General features: G+C 35.7%; 1 protein-coding gene and 1 long non-coding RNA gene across 2 annotated transcripts; both read left to right on the top strand.

Moving 5' to 3' along the window:
* Positions 1 to 372: 372 nt before the first annotated feature.
* LOC146900035 (uncharacterized) lies at positions 373 to 2,577 on the top strand. Its single transcript, XR_015023584.1, has 2 exons — positions 373 to 910; positions 2,294 to 2,577. It is a non-coding gene; the product is annotated as an uncharacterized LOC146900035 (long non-coding RNA).
* Positions 2,578 to 8,897: 6,320 nt separating this feature from the next.
* On the top strand, positions 8,898 to 13,878 carry GEK1 (D-aminoacyl-tRNA deacylase). Its single transcript, XM_085738607.1, has 9 exons — positions 8,898 to 9,152; positions 9,264 to 9,447; positions 10,067 to 10,209; positions 10,634 to 10,697; positions 11,714 to 11,766; positions 11,926 to 11,981; positions 12,612 to 12,686; positions 13,042 to 13,218; positions 13,451 to 13,878. Exons 1-9 carry the CDS (start codon positions 8,910 to 8,912, stop codon positions 13,536 to 13,538), a joined length of 1,083 nt encoding a protein of 360 aa, XP_085594733.1. The 5' UTR covers positions 8,898 to 8,909; the 3' UTR covers positions 13,539 to 13,878.
* Positions 13,879 to 14,504: the final 626 nt, after the last annotated feature.

The following is a 14,504-nucleotide window of genomic DNA, read 5'->3' as shown; positions in this document are numbered from 1 at the left end:
ATTTTTTACCCCAAAAAAAAATTACCATAAATTTTTTTTTTACCCCAGAAAAAAAATTTACCAGAATTTTTTTACCAAAAAAAAATTAATGTGGCCTTTTTTTAGGCCCACAAATAAGTTGATTTTATAGTGGGCTTGGCCCCAAATAATTTTGTTCAATTAGGGGCTTTAATTTAGTGGGCTTGGTGGGGGCTTTTTCAAGTGGGCTTTGAAATTTGGGGCTCAATTGACAGCTCTATTTCCATTGACCATGTCTCGTCGATTTGATGATGATTTCTTCCTCACAACTTTCTTCTTCACTAAACCATCTTCGACCTATTTCATCTTCGCATCACAACCATGACCTTATCGCAACAAACATAGAGAAGCTTGAACATGGATCCTTGAATTTGATTATGGAAGGAGACTTTCGATTGAGAATGAGAAATGGAGTTTGATTATGGAAGAAGACTTTTGGTTGAGAGTAAGAAATGAAGTTTTCACTGTGAGAATTTGGGGGAAACGTAATGTAACGCCCGTCTTAATTATTCGATTATTTAAAAATATATTTATATATATGATTTACGTGATTTTCATGATTGATATGTGTGAATTTTATGATTCATGAAGTTGAGTGGGTTATATGATTTATAACTGCATAATGTGGAGTATTTTGTTGTGGTGAAGTTGCTATGTTGTTATGACTTATTTTATTATTAAATAAAATAAGATATTAGAAATAAAATAAAAATATTAGAAGTTGGGCTGTGAGGTGGAAAGAGTAAGTTTATAGGTGAGATGAGTAATAAGAGTAAATAAATAATACAGACATAAGTGGGAAACGTTTTTACGTGAAACGCTTTTGGAGAAAAGGGAGAAAAGTCAGAAGAGGAGAACCAGAGGGAGAGGCTATCGATTCTGCAATTACAAGGTAAGGGTGAGACTAATTTTCAATATTATTAAGAGTATGATTCTATAGGATGAATTTAGCATGATTAGATTAAGTTTTGGTGAGAATTGGAAATCAGGTTTAAGACCGAATTTGATGATTGATTCATGAAAAGATGTTAGGTTGATGTTAAATTAGTGTACAGAACTTAGATACACCATAAGATGATAATTAGATGTTGAATTGAGGATAAAATTAGGAGATTAAGTGAAAAGTTGGAATTTTTAGGTTTCTGGCCGTACTGACATTCATCGCTCGCACCTGCGAGCAAGAACACTCGCATCTGCGAGCTAGAACCCAGAACTCGCAACTGCGAGCAGCACAACTCGCAACTGCGAGTGACCTGTGAGCTCGCAACTGCGAGCAGAATAACTCGCCACTGCGAGTAAATACGTAGGAACCCAGAACGCACACTTTGCTCGCCATTGCGAGTGAAGTTACTCGCCACTGCGAGTTAGGCTGTTAGTTGCCCAAAATTGTCCCGATGCGATCCTTTCGCACGTGTAGTCTTGAGATAACCTTAGAAGTAAGTTAGAGAGCTGTTTAGGATGCTTTCATAAGCTCCAGAAGTCTGTTATGGTGACTGACACTAGAAGTGTTGCTGCATGAATGCTATAATGATGTTTTATGATATTTATATTGATGTAATTAATTCTTTATGTGAATGTTAACACATTCAAGCGTTGTTAATTGTTGTATGTTGCTGCTGTTTTCTGTTGTCGACTGTTAGTGTCTTGAGGTTGCATGAGTCGGTCTATGTTGTTGGAATTTAAGAAGTCGTCCATGATTTATGAGTCGTATGAGTTGTACACGTCGTTGTCTAAGTTGTTGGAAGTTGAGTTCATTGCATACTCATTAAAGTTGGGGGCTTTAGGCCCGGCAGCCTTTGTGCTCATTAAAGTTGGGGGCTTTAGGCCCGGCAGCCTTTGTGCTCACACGTTGAAGAGCCTATTATGCTCATTTTGTTGTTGAATGGTACCACATGCATTTGCATATCAAGAGGTTCATGATGCTTAAGTTGTCAAGATGTTGTCGAGTTGATAGAGTTGCATGGTCAAAGATGAGTCGTGTTGTTAAGTTGTTGTTGAGTTGATAGAGTTGCATGGTCAAAGATGAGTCGTGTTGTTAAGTTGTTGTTGAGTTGATAGAGTTGCATGGTCAAGGATGATTTGTGATGAAAATTAGTAATGGTATTTGATGATTGTATTTGTTATGTAATGAAAAATGTGCTAATTGTTAATTGTTGATATGTTATTAATGTTTAAGTTGTTAAATGCATTTTATTTGGATTATATGCTTAATGTATTGATTATGAAATCTCACCCCTTCTGCGTATATGTTGCCTCGACCGTGGGTAATGTGCAGGTAATAAAGATTAGAGGCGTTCATGAGTGGACTCTTTGTTGGTGTCTAGGTGCTCTGATACGTAACGGGATGGGGGCTTGCTTTTACTTCTATTCCTTACGTGTCTCTTTTATGAACTAATTTATGAGATTTTCCAATAAGGCCTGCGTGCCAAGACTTTTAGATGTTGAACTATTTTCCGCTGCAACAATTTTAAGATTTTCATGATGTTGAATTTGAAGGATAATTATTATTATCCGTTTTATGATTTAAATGAAGTATGTGACATTCCGTTGTGATCAAAATACTCTGATTTTAAATGAAATTTTTATGTTGGGAAAACGGGGTGTTACAATTGGTATCAGAGCAGGTCGGTCCGTCCGGCCAAGTAGTTGAGTCGCGTAGTGTCATTTTACAGTTTTGTACTGTATTTAAGTTGTCATGTTTGTTGTTTGTTGTTTAACCCTTAGTATGAACTGGTTGGAGTACGACCATGTTCGTATTAATTGTTTTAGTAAGTCGGTGTACTCTTCTTCAGCCGAAGAAGAAAGTGGAGCAGAGTTTTTGTCTACTAAGCAGCTGAAGTAGTTAGCACGTGATGGAATTTTGATGTTTTCGTTGATGGCGTCACTATCTATTGAGAATTAAGCAGTGAGTGATAAGTTGCAAATTGTGTGAGGGTGAGACTATCTTACATTAATATTAAGTTGTTAAATCATTAGATTACATCTAACAAGTTGGGGAGAGTTTGTGAGAATTTGAGAATTAGGGTTTTGAGAGAGATTTGATGATTAGAAGATGAAAACTTATTGAATTGATGTAGAAATTATGTACAGACCTTAGATAATCCATAGGATGATTATTGGAAGTAGTTTTGAGGTTAGAACCATGAGATTAGGTGAAACTTGGAGAAAATCTGCATTCAGCCCGTATTTTGATATTAAAAATGGAATTGATCGGTGCAGAATTGGTCTTAGGAGTAAACATGAAAGTTTTAGATAATTTTGTTAGCTTTCTAGTGGCTTTGATTTGACGTGAAAATGATGTTTGGTCTTTGAGTTATGATTAAAATACTACAGGGAGGTCTTAGCGAAATTGTACGGTGACAGCATTCTCTGTTTCATGTTTTTGCATTTTGTTCATATGTTTCTGTTTTGAATTGATCTTTGTTGTAAACATGAAAGTTGTTGATATTTGTGATATCTTTCCAATAGTTTTGGTTTGACATGAAAATATGTTGTGGTTAATTTATTATGTTTTTACAAAGATACATAGTGAATTATTGTTGATGTTTAAATACGATGTTATATGAAGTTGTTTATGATTGATGAATATGATGTTTTAAGATGTTGTTTATTATCATTTGATATTGTTATATTATGATATGACATGAATTATTTATGAATCACATTTTTCATGCATTTTTGGATAGCTTCGTGGTTGTGTTCATCGATGATATGTTGATTTACTTTAAGACAGAAGAAGAACATGCGGAACGTTTGAAGATTGTCTTGCTAGTGCTGAAAGAGAAGAAGTTGTATGCTAAATTGTCTAAGTGTGAATTCTGGTTGAATGAAGTAAGTTTTCTGGGCCATGTTATTTCTAGTAGTGGTATTGCAGTTGATCCATCTAAAGTTGAAGCAGTATCACAATGGGAGACTCCTAAGTCGGTTACAGAGATTAGAAGCTTTTTGGGTTTGGCAGGATACTATCGAAGATTTATAGAATGATTTTCTAAGTTGGCACTTCCGTTAACACAGTTGACGTGTAAAGGTAAAACCTTTGTGTGGGATGTTCATTGTGAGAACAGTTTTAATGAATTGAAGAAGCGTTTGACGACGGCTCCAGTTTTGATTTTGCCAAAACCTGATGAACCTTTTGCAGTGTATTGTGATGCGTCCAAATTGGGCTTAGGCGGTGTACTTATGCAAGATGGTAAAGTTGTTGCTTATGCATCAAGACAGTTGAGAACTCATGAACGAAACTATCCTACTCATGACCTTGAGTTAGCTGCAGTCGTATTTGTCCTTAAGATTTGGAGACATTACTTGTATGGTTCGAGATTTGAGGTGTTTAGTGATCACAAGAGCTTGAAGTATTTGTTTGATCAGAAAGAATTGAATATGCGACAGCGACGGTGGCTCGAATTGTTGAAGGATTATGACTTTAGTTTGAATTACCATCCGGGTAAAGCTAATGTTGTTGCGGATGCCTTAAGTAGGAAGAGTTTACATATGTCTGCTATGATGGTGAAGGAATTTGAGTTACTTGAACAGTTTAGAGATATGAGCTTAGTTTGTGAAATGTCGTCTCGGAGCGTTAAGTTAGGAATGCTGAAAATTGATAACGATTTCTTGAAAAGTATTAGAGATGCACAGAAGGTTGATGTTAAGTTTGTGGACTTGTTGGTTGCTAGTAATCAAACTGAAGATGGTGACTTTAAAGTCGATGATCAAGGTGTGTTGAGGTTCCGAGGTAGGATTTGTATTCCAGACAATGATGAGATAAAAAGGATGATTCTGGAAGAGAGTCATAGGAGTAGCTTGAGCATTCATCCGGGAGCTACAAAGATGTATCATGATTTAAAGAAGCTGTTTTGGTGGTCAGGATTGAAACGTGATGTGGCACAATTTGTGTACTCTTGTTTGATTTGTCAGAAGTCGAAGGTAGAGCATCAGAAACCTGCTGGGTTGATGACACCGTTAGATGTACCAGAATGGAAATGGGATAGTATATCCATGGATTTTGTGACAAGTTTGCCGAATACTCCTAAGGGAAATGACGCTATTTGGGTGATTGTTGACAAATTGACGAAGTCGGCACATTTCCTTCCGATTAATATTAGTTTTCCTGTGGCTCAGTTGGCAGAGATTTATATTCGAGACATAGTGAAATTGCATGGTGTTCCTTCAAGCATCGTGTCAGATAGAGATCCAAGATTTACTTCTAGATTTTGGAAGAGTTTGCAAGAGGCTTTAGGCTCTAAGTTGAGATTGAGTTCGGCTTATCATCCTCAAACAGATGGTCAGTCGGAAAGAACGATTCAGTCACTCGAAGACTTGTTGAGAGTTTGTGTACTTGAGCAAGGTGGGATTTGGGATAGTCATCTCCCGTTAATAGAGTTCACATATAATAACAGCTATCATTCAAGTATTGGGATGGCACCTTTCGAGGCTTTGTATGGTCGGAGGTGTAGGACTCCGTTGTGTTGGTTTGAGACCGGTGAAAGTGTGGTTCTAGGACCAGAAATTGTTCAACAGACTACTGAGAAGGTGAAGATGATTCAAGAGAAGATGAAAGCGTCGCAGAGTCGACAGAAGAGCTACCATGATAAGCGCAAGAAAGACCTTGAGTTTCAAGAGGGAGACCATGTGTTCTTGAGAGTTACTCCAACGACCGGTGTCGGTCGTGCATTGAAGTCAAAGAAGTTGACTCCAAAGTTTATTGGTCCTTATCAGATATCCGAGAGAATTGGCACGGTGGCTTATAGAGTTGGCTTACCACCTCATTTATCGAATTTGCATGATGTGTTCCATGTGTCGCAATTGAGGAAGTATGTTCCAGACCCGTCCCATGTGATTCAGAGTGATGATGTGCAAGTTAGAGACAACCTTACGGTAGAGACCTTACCCTTGAGGATTGATGATCGCAAGATGAAGACGTTGAGAGGCAAGGAGATTCCTCTAGTGAGAGTTGTTTGGAGTGGAACGACTGGTGAAAGCCTGACATGGGAGCTAGAGAGTAAGATGATGGAGTCTTATCCAGAGTTGTTTTCTTGAGGTAAATTTTCGAGGACGAAAATTCTATAAGTTGGGGAGAGTTGTAACGCCCGTCTTAATTATTCGATTATTTAAAAATATATTTATATATATGATTTACGTGATTTTCATGATTGATATGTGTGAATTTTATGATTCATGAAGTTGAGTGGGTTATATGATTTATAACTGCATAATGTGGAGTATTTTGTTGTGGTGAAGTTGCTATGTTGTTATGACTTATTTTATTATTAAATAAAATAAGATATTAGAAATAAAATAAAAATATTAGAAGTTGGGCTGTGAGGTGGAAAGAGTAAGTTTATAGGTGAGATGAGTAATAAGAGTAAATAAATAATACAGACATAAGTGGGAAACGTTTTTACGTGAAACGCTTTTGGAGAAAAGGGAGAAAAGTCAGAAGAGGAGAACCAGAGGGAGAGGCTATCGATTCTGCAATTACAAGGTAAGGGTGAGACTAATTTTCAATATTATTAAGAGTATGATTCTATAGGATGAATTTAGCATGATTAGATTAAGTTTTGGTGAGAATTGGAAATCAGGTTTAAGACCGAATTTGATGATTGATTCATGAAAAGATGTTAGGTTGATGTTAAATTAGTGTACAGAACTTAGATACACCATAAGATGATAATTAGATGTTGAATTGAGGATAAAATTAGGAGATTAAGTGAAAAGTTGGAATTTTTAGGTTTCTGGCCGTACTGACATTCATCGCTCGCACCTGCGAGCAAGAACACTCGCATCTGCGAGCTAGAACCCAGAACTCGCAACTGCGAGCAGCACAACTCGCAACTGCGAGTGACCTGTGAGCTCGCAACTGCGAGCAGAATAACTCGCCACTGCGAGTAAATACGTAGGAACCCAGAACGCACACTTTGCTCGCCATTGCGAGTGAAGTTACTCGCCACTGCGAGTTAGGCTGTTAGTTGCCCAAAATTGTCCCGATGCGATCCTTTCGCACGTGTAGTCTTGAGATAACCTTAGAAGTAAGTTAGAGAGCTGTTTAGGATGCTTTCATAAGCTCCAGAAGTCTGTTATGGTGACTGACACTAGAAGTGTTGCTGCATGAATGCTATAATGATGTTTTATGATATTTATATTGATGTAATTAATTCTTTATGTGAATGTTAACACATTCAAGCGTTGTTAATTGTTGTATGTTGCTGCTGTTTTCTGTTGTCGACTGTTAGTGTCTTGAGGTTGCATGAGTCGGTCTATGTTGTTGGAATTTAAGAAGTCGTCCATGATTTATGAGTCGTATGAGTTGTACACGTCGTTGTCTAAGTTGTTGGAAGTTGAGTTCATTGCATACTCATTAAAGTTGGGGGCTTTAGGCCCGGCAGCCTTTGTGCTCATTAAAGTTGGGGGCTTTAGGCCCGACAGCCTTTGTGCTCATTAAAGTTGGGGGCTTTAGGCCCGGCAGCCTTTGTGCTCATTAAAGTTGGGGGCTTTAGGCCCGGCAGCCTTTGTGCTCACACGTTGAAGAGCCTATTATGCTCATTTTGTTGTTGAATGGTACCACATGCATTTGCATATCAAGAGGTTCATGATGCTTAAGTTGTCAAGATGTTGTCGAGTTGATAGAGTTGCATGGTCAAAGATGAGTCGTGTTGTTAAGTTGTTGTTGAGTTGATAGAGTTGCATGGTCAAAGATGAGTCGTGTTGTTAAGTTGTTGTTGAGTTGATAGAGTTGCATGGTCAAGGATGATTTGTGATGAAAATTAGTAATGGTATTTGATGATTGTATTTGTTATGTAATGAAAAATGTGCTAATTGTTAATTGTTGATATGTTATTAATGTTTAAGTTGTTAAATGCATTTTATTTGGATTATATGCTTAATGTATTGATTATGAAATCTCACCCCTTCTGCGTATATGTTGCCTCGACCGTGGGTAATGTGCAGGTAATAAAGATTAGAGGCGTTCATGAGTGGACTCTTTGTTGGTGTCTAGGTGCTCTGATACGTAACGGGATGGGGGCTTGCTTTTACTTCTATTCCTTACGTGTCTCTTTTATGAACTAATTTATGAGATTTTCCAATAAGGCCTGCGTGCCAAGACTTTTAGATGTTGAACTATTTTCCGCTGCAACAATTTTAAGATATTCATGATGTTGAATTTGAAGGATAATTATTATTATCCGTTTTATGATTTAAATGAAGTATGTGACATTTCGTTGTGATCAAAATACTCTGATTTTAAATGAAATTTTTATGTTGGGAAAACGGGGTGTTACACGTAACCCTAGTATCTGAAAGATCCCTCACATGCCATTTCTTTTTCAATTTTTTTTAAATAGTCATTTTATACATGTGACCTTTTTGTTTTTTTTAAATGGTTATTTACGCACGTGGCGTGTTAGGTCGTTTAATGAAGTGACACACAGGCGTTGAAAAAGTCAAAACTGGCGAAAAGTATAAATATTGCACAAGAGCTAATTCATAGGGGATTAAATTTGCCATTTTTTTCTTCATAGGATCAAAAGCACACCATTTGAAAAGTTAGGGAGCCAAAAGTAGACGTAAGTCTATTAATTTAAGAAGGGAAATGCTAACTATTGTGTCGGTGCACTAGGTCTATTGATTTAAGAAGGGAAATGCTAACTATTGATTTAAGAAGATCAATATTGAAATTTTGCATTGAAAAATGTTAAAAAGTGATATGTTCAACTTTTTGAAAATAAAAAATTTATTGTTTTCAACTAAAAATTTCTATTTATTTTTTTAAGGAAGTAAAAATTTATATTTATACGAGTATTTTTTACTTCCTTATCTAGTAGGCAGGAGTACAAGTTAGTACGACCCGTTTAAGAAAGAACCGTGATGAAAGACAATTGTTGCTTGTTGTACATGACATGTTACTTGGTACAATAGTTCGTTCCTGTCCAATAGTAAACCACTCCCGCCACCCCTTTTTTCACCTAAACCGCAGCAGCCTTAGATCATCAAAATCACTTTCTTCACTTTCCTCAACCCATCTTCATCATCATCATCCAATGGTGTCTCTTCTCGTTGCAACAACATCCGATCCTGCTTCAATCAACCCTGCCAATGCCCTCTTAGCCATGCCTGGCTGGCAACCCGGACCCCATTTCCAGGTTCAACCAAAAACCCCTTTTTCCTTTCTTTTTTTTTTTTTTTTCTTTTCATTTTTCTCAATTTATTGATTTTTTTGTTGTTTTTTGTTGGGGTGTTTATAATGAATTTAGGATGATATGAAAAGTTTTGTGAATGAAGGGTTGAGAGTGTTACTTCATGGGAAGAGTATAGTGGTGGAAGATTATTTGGATACAAGGTGGGAAGAGGTTACTGGAGAAGTTGTTGATGAAGTTATCTTCTTAAGTAAACATACTGCTGCTTCTAATAAACCTGCTCTCACTGTTCACCCTATTGGTAATTTCATCTTCTCATTCACCATTTTTTTTTATAAGAATTAAAAATGTTTTTAGTTTTTGTAACCTACGAATTACGAAACATGGCATGTCATTGGACACGACATGTAGACAATTAGATATATAGCAATAAATTGAGAAATAGAACTCATTGAACGTAGCTACATATGTTGGTGTCGTGCCAGACACCAGACCGCCTTCAATTTGAAGTGTGGATGCTACATTGATTATAAGTATCTCGAATTTTTAGTTTCTGTCCAAATTTTTCGGTCCATTCGAATTCAAAAATTGCGACTAAATACTAAAAAGTTGGTACAAGGATTAAAAAAAAAAAAAAAAAAAGTAAGTAAAGTTTATAGGGAATAAAAACATATATAACATTTTTCCCGTGTGTGTGCAGTGTGCTCTTTTGAAGTGAAAAGAGTGTGTTTGGTAATGATATGTTAGGTAAAATGTGTGAGTGAAAATATTTGATGTCACCACCCAAATGGTCACAGTCGATTTGAGTCTAACGCTAGTGCACAATGTGTGTGAATGTTGTACACTTTGGGGTAAATTAAATCATTAAACAACCCAAATGGTGGTCACAGACAATTTCTTAAAATCTTGTGTTTTTGTAGGAGTTCCACATTTGCGTGAAGGTGATGTTCCACCTCAAGGTGGGAAACCTGGATGGGCAGCATTGCCGAATCCTAGGATTGGACCTTGGATACGACTTCTGAAAAATATTGCTCAGGCTCACAGTCTGATCCCTGAGTTTGAGGTGCCTTACTCTTTTCTTATGTTTCTAATTTTAATTTAATTCCAATTTGAACGGGTTTTCTTTTCTTGCCTCAGTTTCCTGTTGATTGTTACTTGTGTTGTGTGATGGTTTTTTGCTTTTAAATTATCCTTTTGTGTTCTAGTTTTATCTTAAGTATTTTTACTTTATGTTTTGAATATTTCTGCAAATACATGGATCGTTTCCCATTTGAGGAAGATGGCTTAATATATTATGTTACATGGATTGTTTGCTTAATGTTCTATATTATGTATCAGTTATGTTAAATAGTAGCTATAGCATAGCGAAATTTGAACAAATTACTATTATTCTGCAATAAGCTGATTAGTACAAAATGTTGTCAAATCTGTGTTCTGAATTTTGAAAACCACTTGTTGCATACTTTTTATGTGTTTCCTCAATTTAGATTACTCTGGAGGCTACTCATCATGGACCATTGACAAATAAGCCAACTATGTTTCTGGAGATTGGTGAGTACTCTTTCTTTCCTCCTAGATGTATTTTAGATTGATAGATTTGATACATCCTCTATTATAAGCATATTGCATACTCTATTTGTTGTCTTCAAGTTCGTACCGTGAACATGGTTTAAGTTCTTTGAATCCTTCATTATTTTGTTTTCAGATTCAGTTAGTCTTTATTTTGTTGATTGATCTCCTTTTCAATTCATATTCATCTTTTGCCTGATGAAAGTTCCAGTAATTTGCGAAGAAGGTTCCATATTTTGTTGGTTTTCAATACGAAATGAGATATTAGGTGCCAAAAGAGCAATAAAATGAAGCTTGCAAATAATCAGTGTTTTTTATTTTCATACATCATTTGTGCGTAACGGGTATTTTTGCTGGTATTGCGAAAGTCCATTCAGGATTTTAAACAACACAATTTCAAATTGTTTCTGTGTATATGTTAGTGCTCAATTTTTATTGGCTTTGCAGTATTATCAAGAAATAGCCAACTCATCATTTGGTCCTTCCTCACTCTACCCCCTTAACCAGTGTTGTCAAATAGTGACTATAACGGCGCTATAGCATAGCAGAATTTGAACAAATCTCTGTTGTTCCACGATATGGTATTTAGTATAAAGTGTTACCAAATACCGGGGCTTTAGCAGTTCCACGATATGGTATTTAGTATAAAGTGTTACCAAATACCGGGGTTTTAGCACAGTAGTGGAATCTGAGCAAACAACTAATTTCCACGATCCCCAACTGATCAACTCATCCCCAAACCTGATATCTCTTTCTGTGTTGGCAACATTATCACTTTTGTTTGATGCCTGGTCACTCCTTTCTGCTTTCATCCATGTCCACATTTGTAGAGTTTTTCTAGTACATATTATCTTCTCTTCTCATAGATAAGCCACATATTTTTTACTTTATTTTGAAGTAGTCTGTGGCTGCTAAATTTTACTCTTCAGTTATTCAAGAAGCTGTTAGAAATTAACTGCTATTTCAGCTAGTATAACAACTGGATAATTCTGATATAGGTAGTACTGAAGACTACTGGAAAAGACAAGATGCTGCTCAAGTTATGGCTCAGGTCGAGTGCACTGTTATACTTTTTCAAAACTTTTGCATCAATTTGTAGAGTTTACCTGTGTGCATACATTCTGTTACAAAAAGCTAAAGATTTGTATTGTTATCTGTCTAGTGATATTTTATTTCGTTTACTGAAATGATATTGTTTGGATTCGTTCAGTTAGTCTGGGAAGGACTTGGACTTGGAGGAGGGACTGATGTCGGAAACTGGAGCAGGTAGATTGATTATGTTAAGAAAATATTTTGTTGTTAGTTGGCATTCTTGTTTGGTGTTTGGTATACATGAGACCTTAACATCTTTTGCATGTGTCGACGAGTAGCATTGCACTCTATCTGTTTCAAAAGATGAAATGTTTACCATATGATCCTCTGATTTTGAAATTTTGACCTTGATGGACTATACTATTCCTTCCATACGCTTTTAAATAATATTTTTGTTGAGATTGCGTAATTATGAACTAATTTGAGAAAATAGGGCTGTTTTGATTAACTTATTTGAGCTTTTTGATTGACTTATTTGAACCCATCTATTGACATAAGTACTTGCGAGGCTGTTTGTGAGAGCATACAGAAACAACTTGTGGCATGTCTATAAGTTGTTTTCAGTTGATTTTCACAAACTCTCACAGATAGCTTATGAAAATAGTTTGATTTTATTTTATCTTCAGGAATAGCTTATACATAATCATTTATATAATAAACATTTACGCTATAAGTGCTAAGTTACGTTTTTTTTATCAATGCAGAGACAATATTTAGGTTTGTTTCATCTATGTAATTAAAGTTTCCTTCTAAAATTGATGAAAATTTTCTAAACGGAATCTAATTCTCACACTCTTCCTGCAGGGAGAATGATAAGAAGAAAGTCCTTCTTGGGATAGGTGGTGGACATTATGTGCCTCGGCATATGGATATAGTGTTGTAAGTAGCCATTTTAGTGACTTTATAATTGAATTTTCTGATTGGCGAAAGGGTATAAACTGCACACTTAAATAGATTATGGGAATAAATTACATTGATGAACAACATGGGAGATAAAACTCCACTGGAATGAAGACAAAGGTGGCTTTTCCTTAGTTAGACTACTTTAGCCTCATTTCATATGCAACACATCTTCATTTTGTGTGAACAATCTTCTGCTTGAGCCTTTTTTTAGTCTTGAGTTTTAATACACTTCGAGAAAATGATGTTTGCATAAAATTTTGCATTTGACAAAACTATTTTTAAACCTTTAATAAAAAAAATGAAAATACCTGCTTTGCTTTTTGCAATATAGGAAAGATGGTGTTTGGGTTGGTCACCTACTTTCTGGATATTCGGTGCCAATGGAAGATCCAAAAGGAGAAACAAATGTGGAGATTGGAGGAACTTGGAAACAGTCTATAAAAGCTGCATATGAGGCAACTAAATCTGCTTTTCCTGGTGGCGAAATTATTGCACATCTTGACCAAAAGTAAGCTTAACGAGCATTATCCTTCTGTAATCAATTGTTTGCATGCGTGCAAACAACTGAAAGATATTTGTTTGTTGAGTGATAAACAGTTCATAAGAATCATGTGCAACTGCAAGACATGAAAGTTTGATATATGTTTTTTTTTGGTCTGAAATACGATTTGAAACAGATAACAGGCTGTAATGCTTTTACTTTACGCTCAAGTTAATGTTTACCCTAAAATTTACTGCAGGAGTTTCAAGGGCTGGCAGAAGAATGCCATCACAGGATTCCTCGCGGAGCAGAATATTAAAATTGGAAAGCCAAATAACTTCTTTTGAGTGTCGATTTAAGAGGATGTTATTGTGAACACAGAATGTGCAGATTGCAGACATAGGCATGCTGCTGCAAATTTTTGTTGACCAGATTTGCACTAAAAGTGATTTTGATACAAAGTAATTTAAATATTATTTTTTTAGAGATTTTTAATAGAAAGCAAAAGTAATTTGTTTGTTTAAAATTAGAAAGTAATTTTGTATTTCTCTCTATTAGAGATAATTTTCAGGCACTTTAGAAGGTTAGCTTATATGTTATGTTCCTATGTATTTATTTGGCGAATTGTACCCTAGATTGATAATAAATGTATGATAGATTAATATGAATTTATTTGCCTTGGCAATATTTGAGTCAAAGATATACAATAAAATATAGTTACTTGTCCGTAAATCTGCTTATGAGTTCATTATACTACAAAGCAGCATTAGTTTGATGAATGAGGAAACTGAAAATCGATTTGTGAGTCATAATGATTTGCAGAGTTTTCTTTACACGAATCCAACTTTAGGAGTGAGTTTTCTTTTTGTTGATCGGATCAAAGTCTTTCGACCATTGATAAAACTCAAAATATGAGGCTTTAGGTTTAACACCTCTAAAGCTCAAACTTTCCTCATATCATTGATCGATTCATAGAATCTTTTTCTTAATGAGGTAACTAGTGATTTACCTCTTTCTATAGAGAATATAAACGTCGATGCAAACCCCTCGCCATCAGCAGAGGATCCCCTTTCTATAACAATAATCTACCATGTAGGTTTCTCTTGCAGTCTTCAGTACCGACAGAGCAAGGAAAGGCCAAGGCAAACCATCATTGAACTAAGCTAGTTAGACACACATTCCTTACACCAAAAATAACAAACCAAAGTTGAAGAATTTTTTTAAAGAAGAGCAAAATTCGCCAACTCAAAAACATAATAAGGAGTTTTGAGCAAATAAAAAAGATCAGAAAGACAAAATAAACTAAGTTATGT

Source organism: Medicago sativa, chromosome 8 (genome assembly GCF_051527215.1).
Source record: "Medicago sativa cultivar Bolivia chromosome 8, Bolivia_mono, whole genome shotgun sequence".
Lineage (NCBI taxonomy): Eukaryota > Viridiplantae > Streptophyta > Magnoliopsida > Fabales > Fabaceae > Medicago > Medicago sativa.
The sequence above is the reverse complement of the archived record's forward strand: the minus strand, read 5'-3'. Positions and strand labels throughout refer to the sequence as shown.

Bases quoted from the DNA above. Each gene is read 5' to 3' on its own strand.
- GEK1 (XM_085738607.1), top strand. From the start codon at position 8,910: ATGTTACTTGGTACAATAGTTCGTTCCTGTCCAATAGTAAACCACTCC. The intron at 10,210-10,633 runs GTGCCTTACTCT...TCCTCAATTTAG, and splicing joins GTCTGATCCCTGAGTTTGAG to ATTACTCTGGAGGCTACTCA. The intron at 12,687-13,041 runs GTAAGTAGCCAT...TTTGCAATATAG, and splicing joins CGGCATATGGATATAGTGTT to GAAAGATGGTGTTTGGGTTG.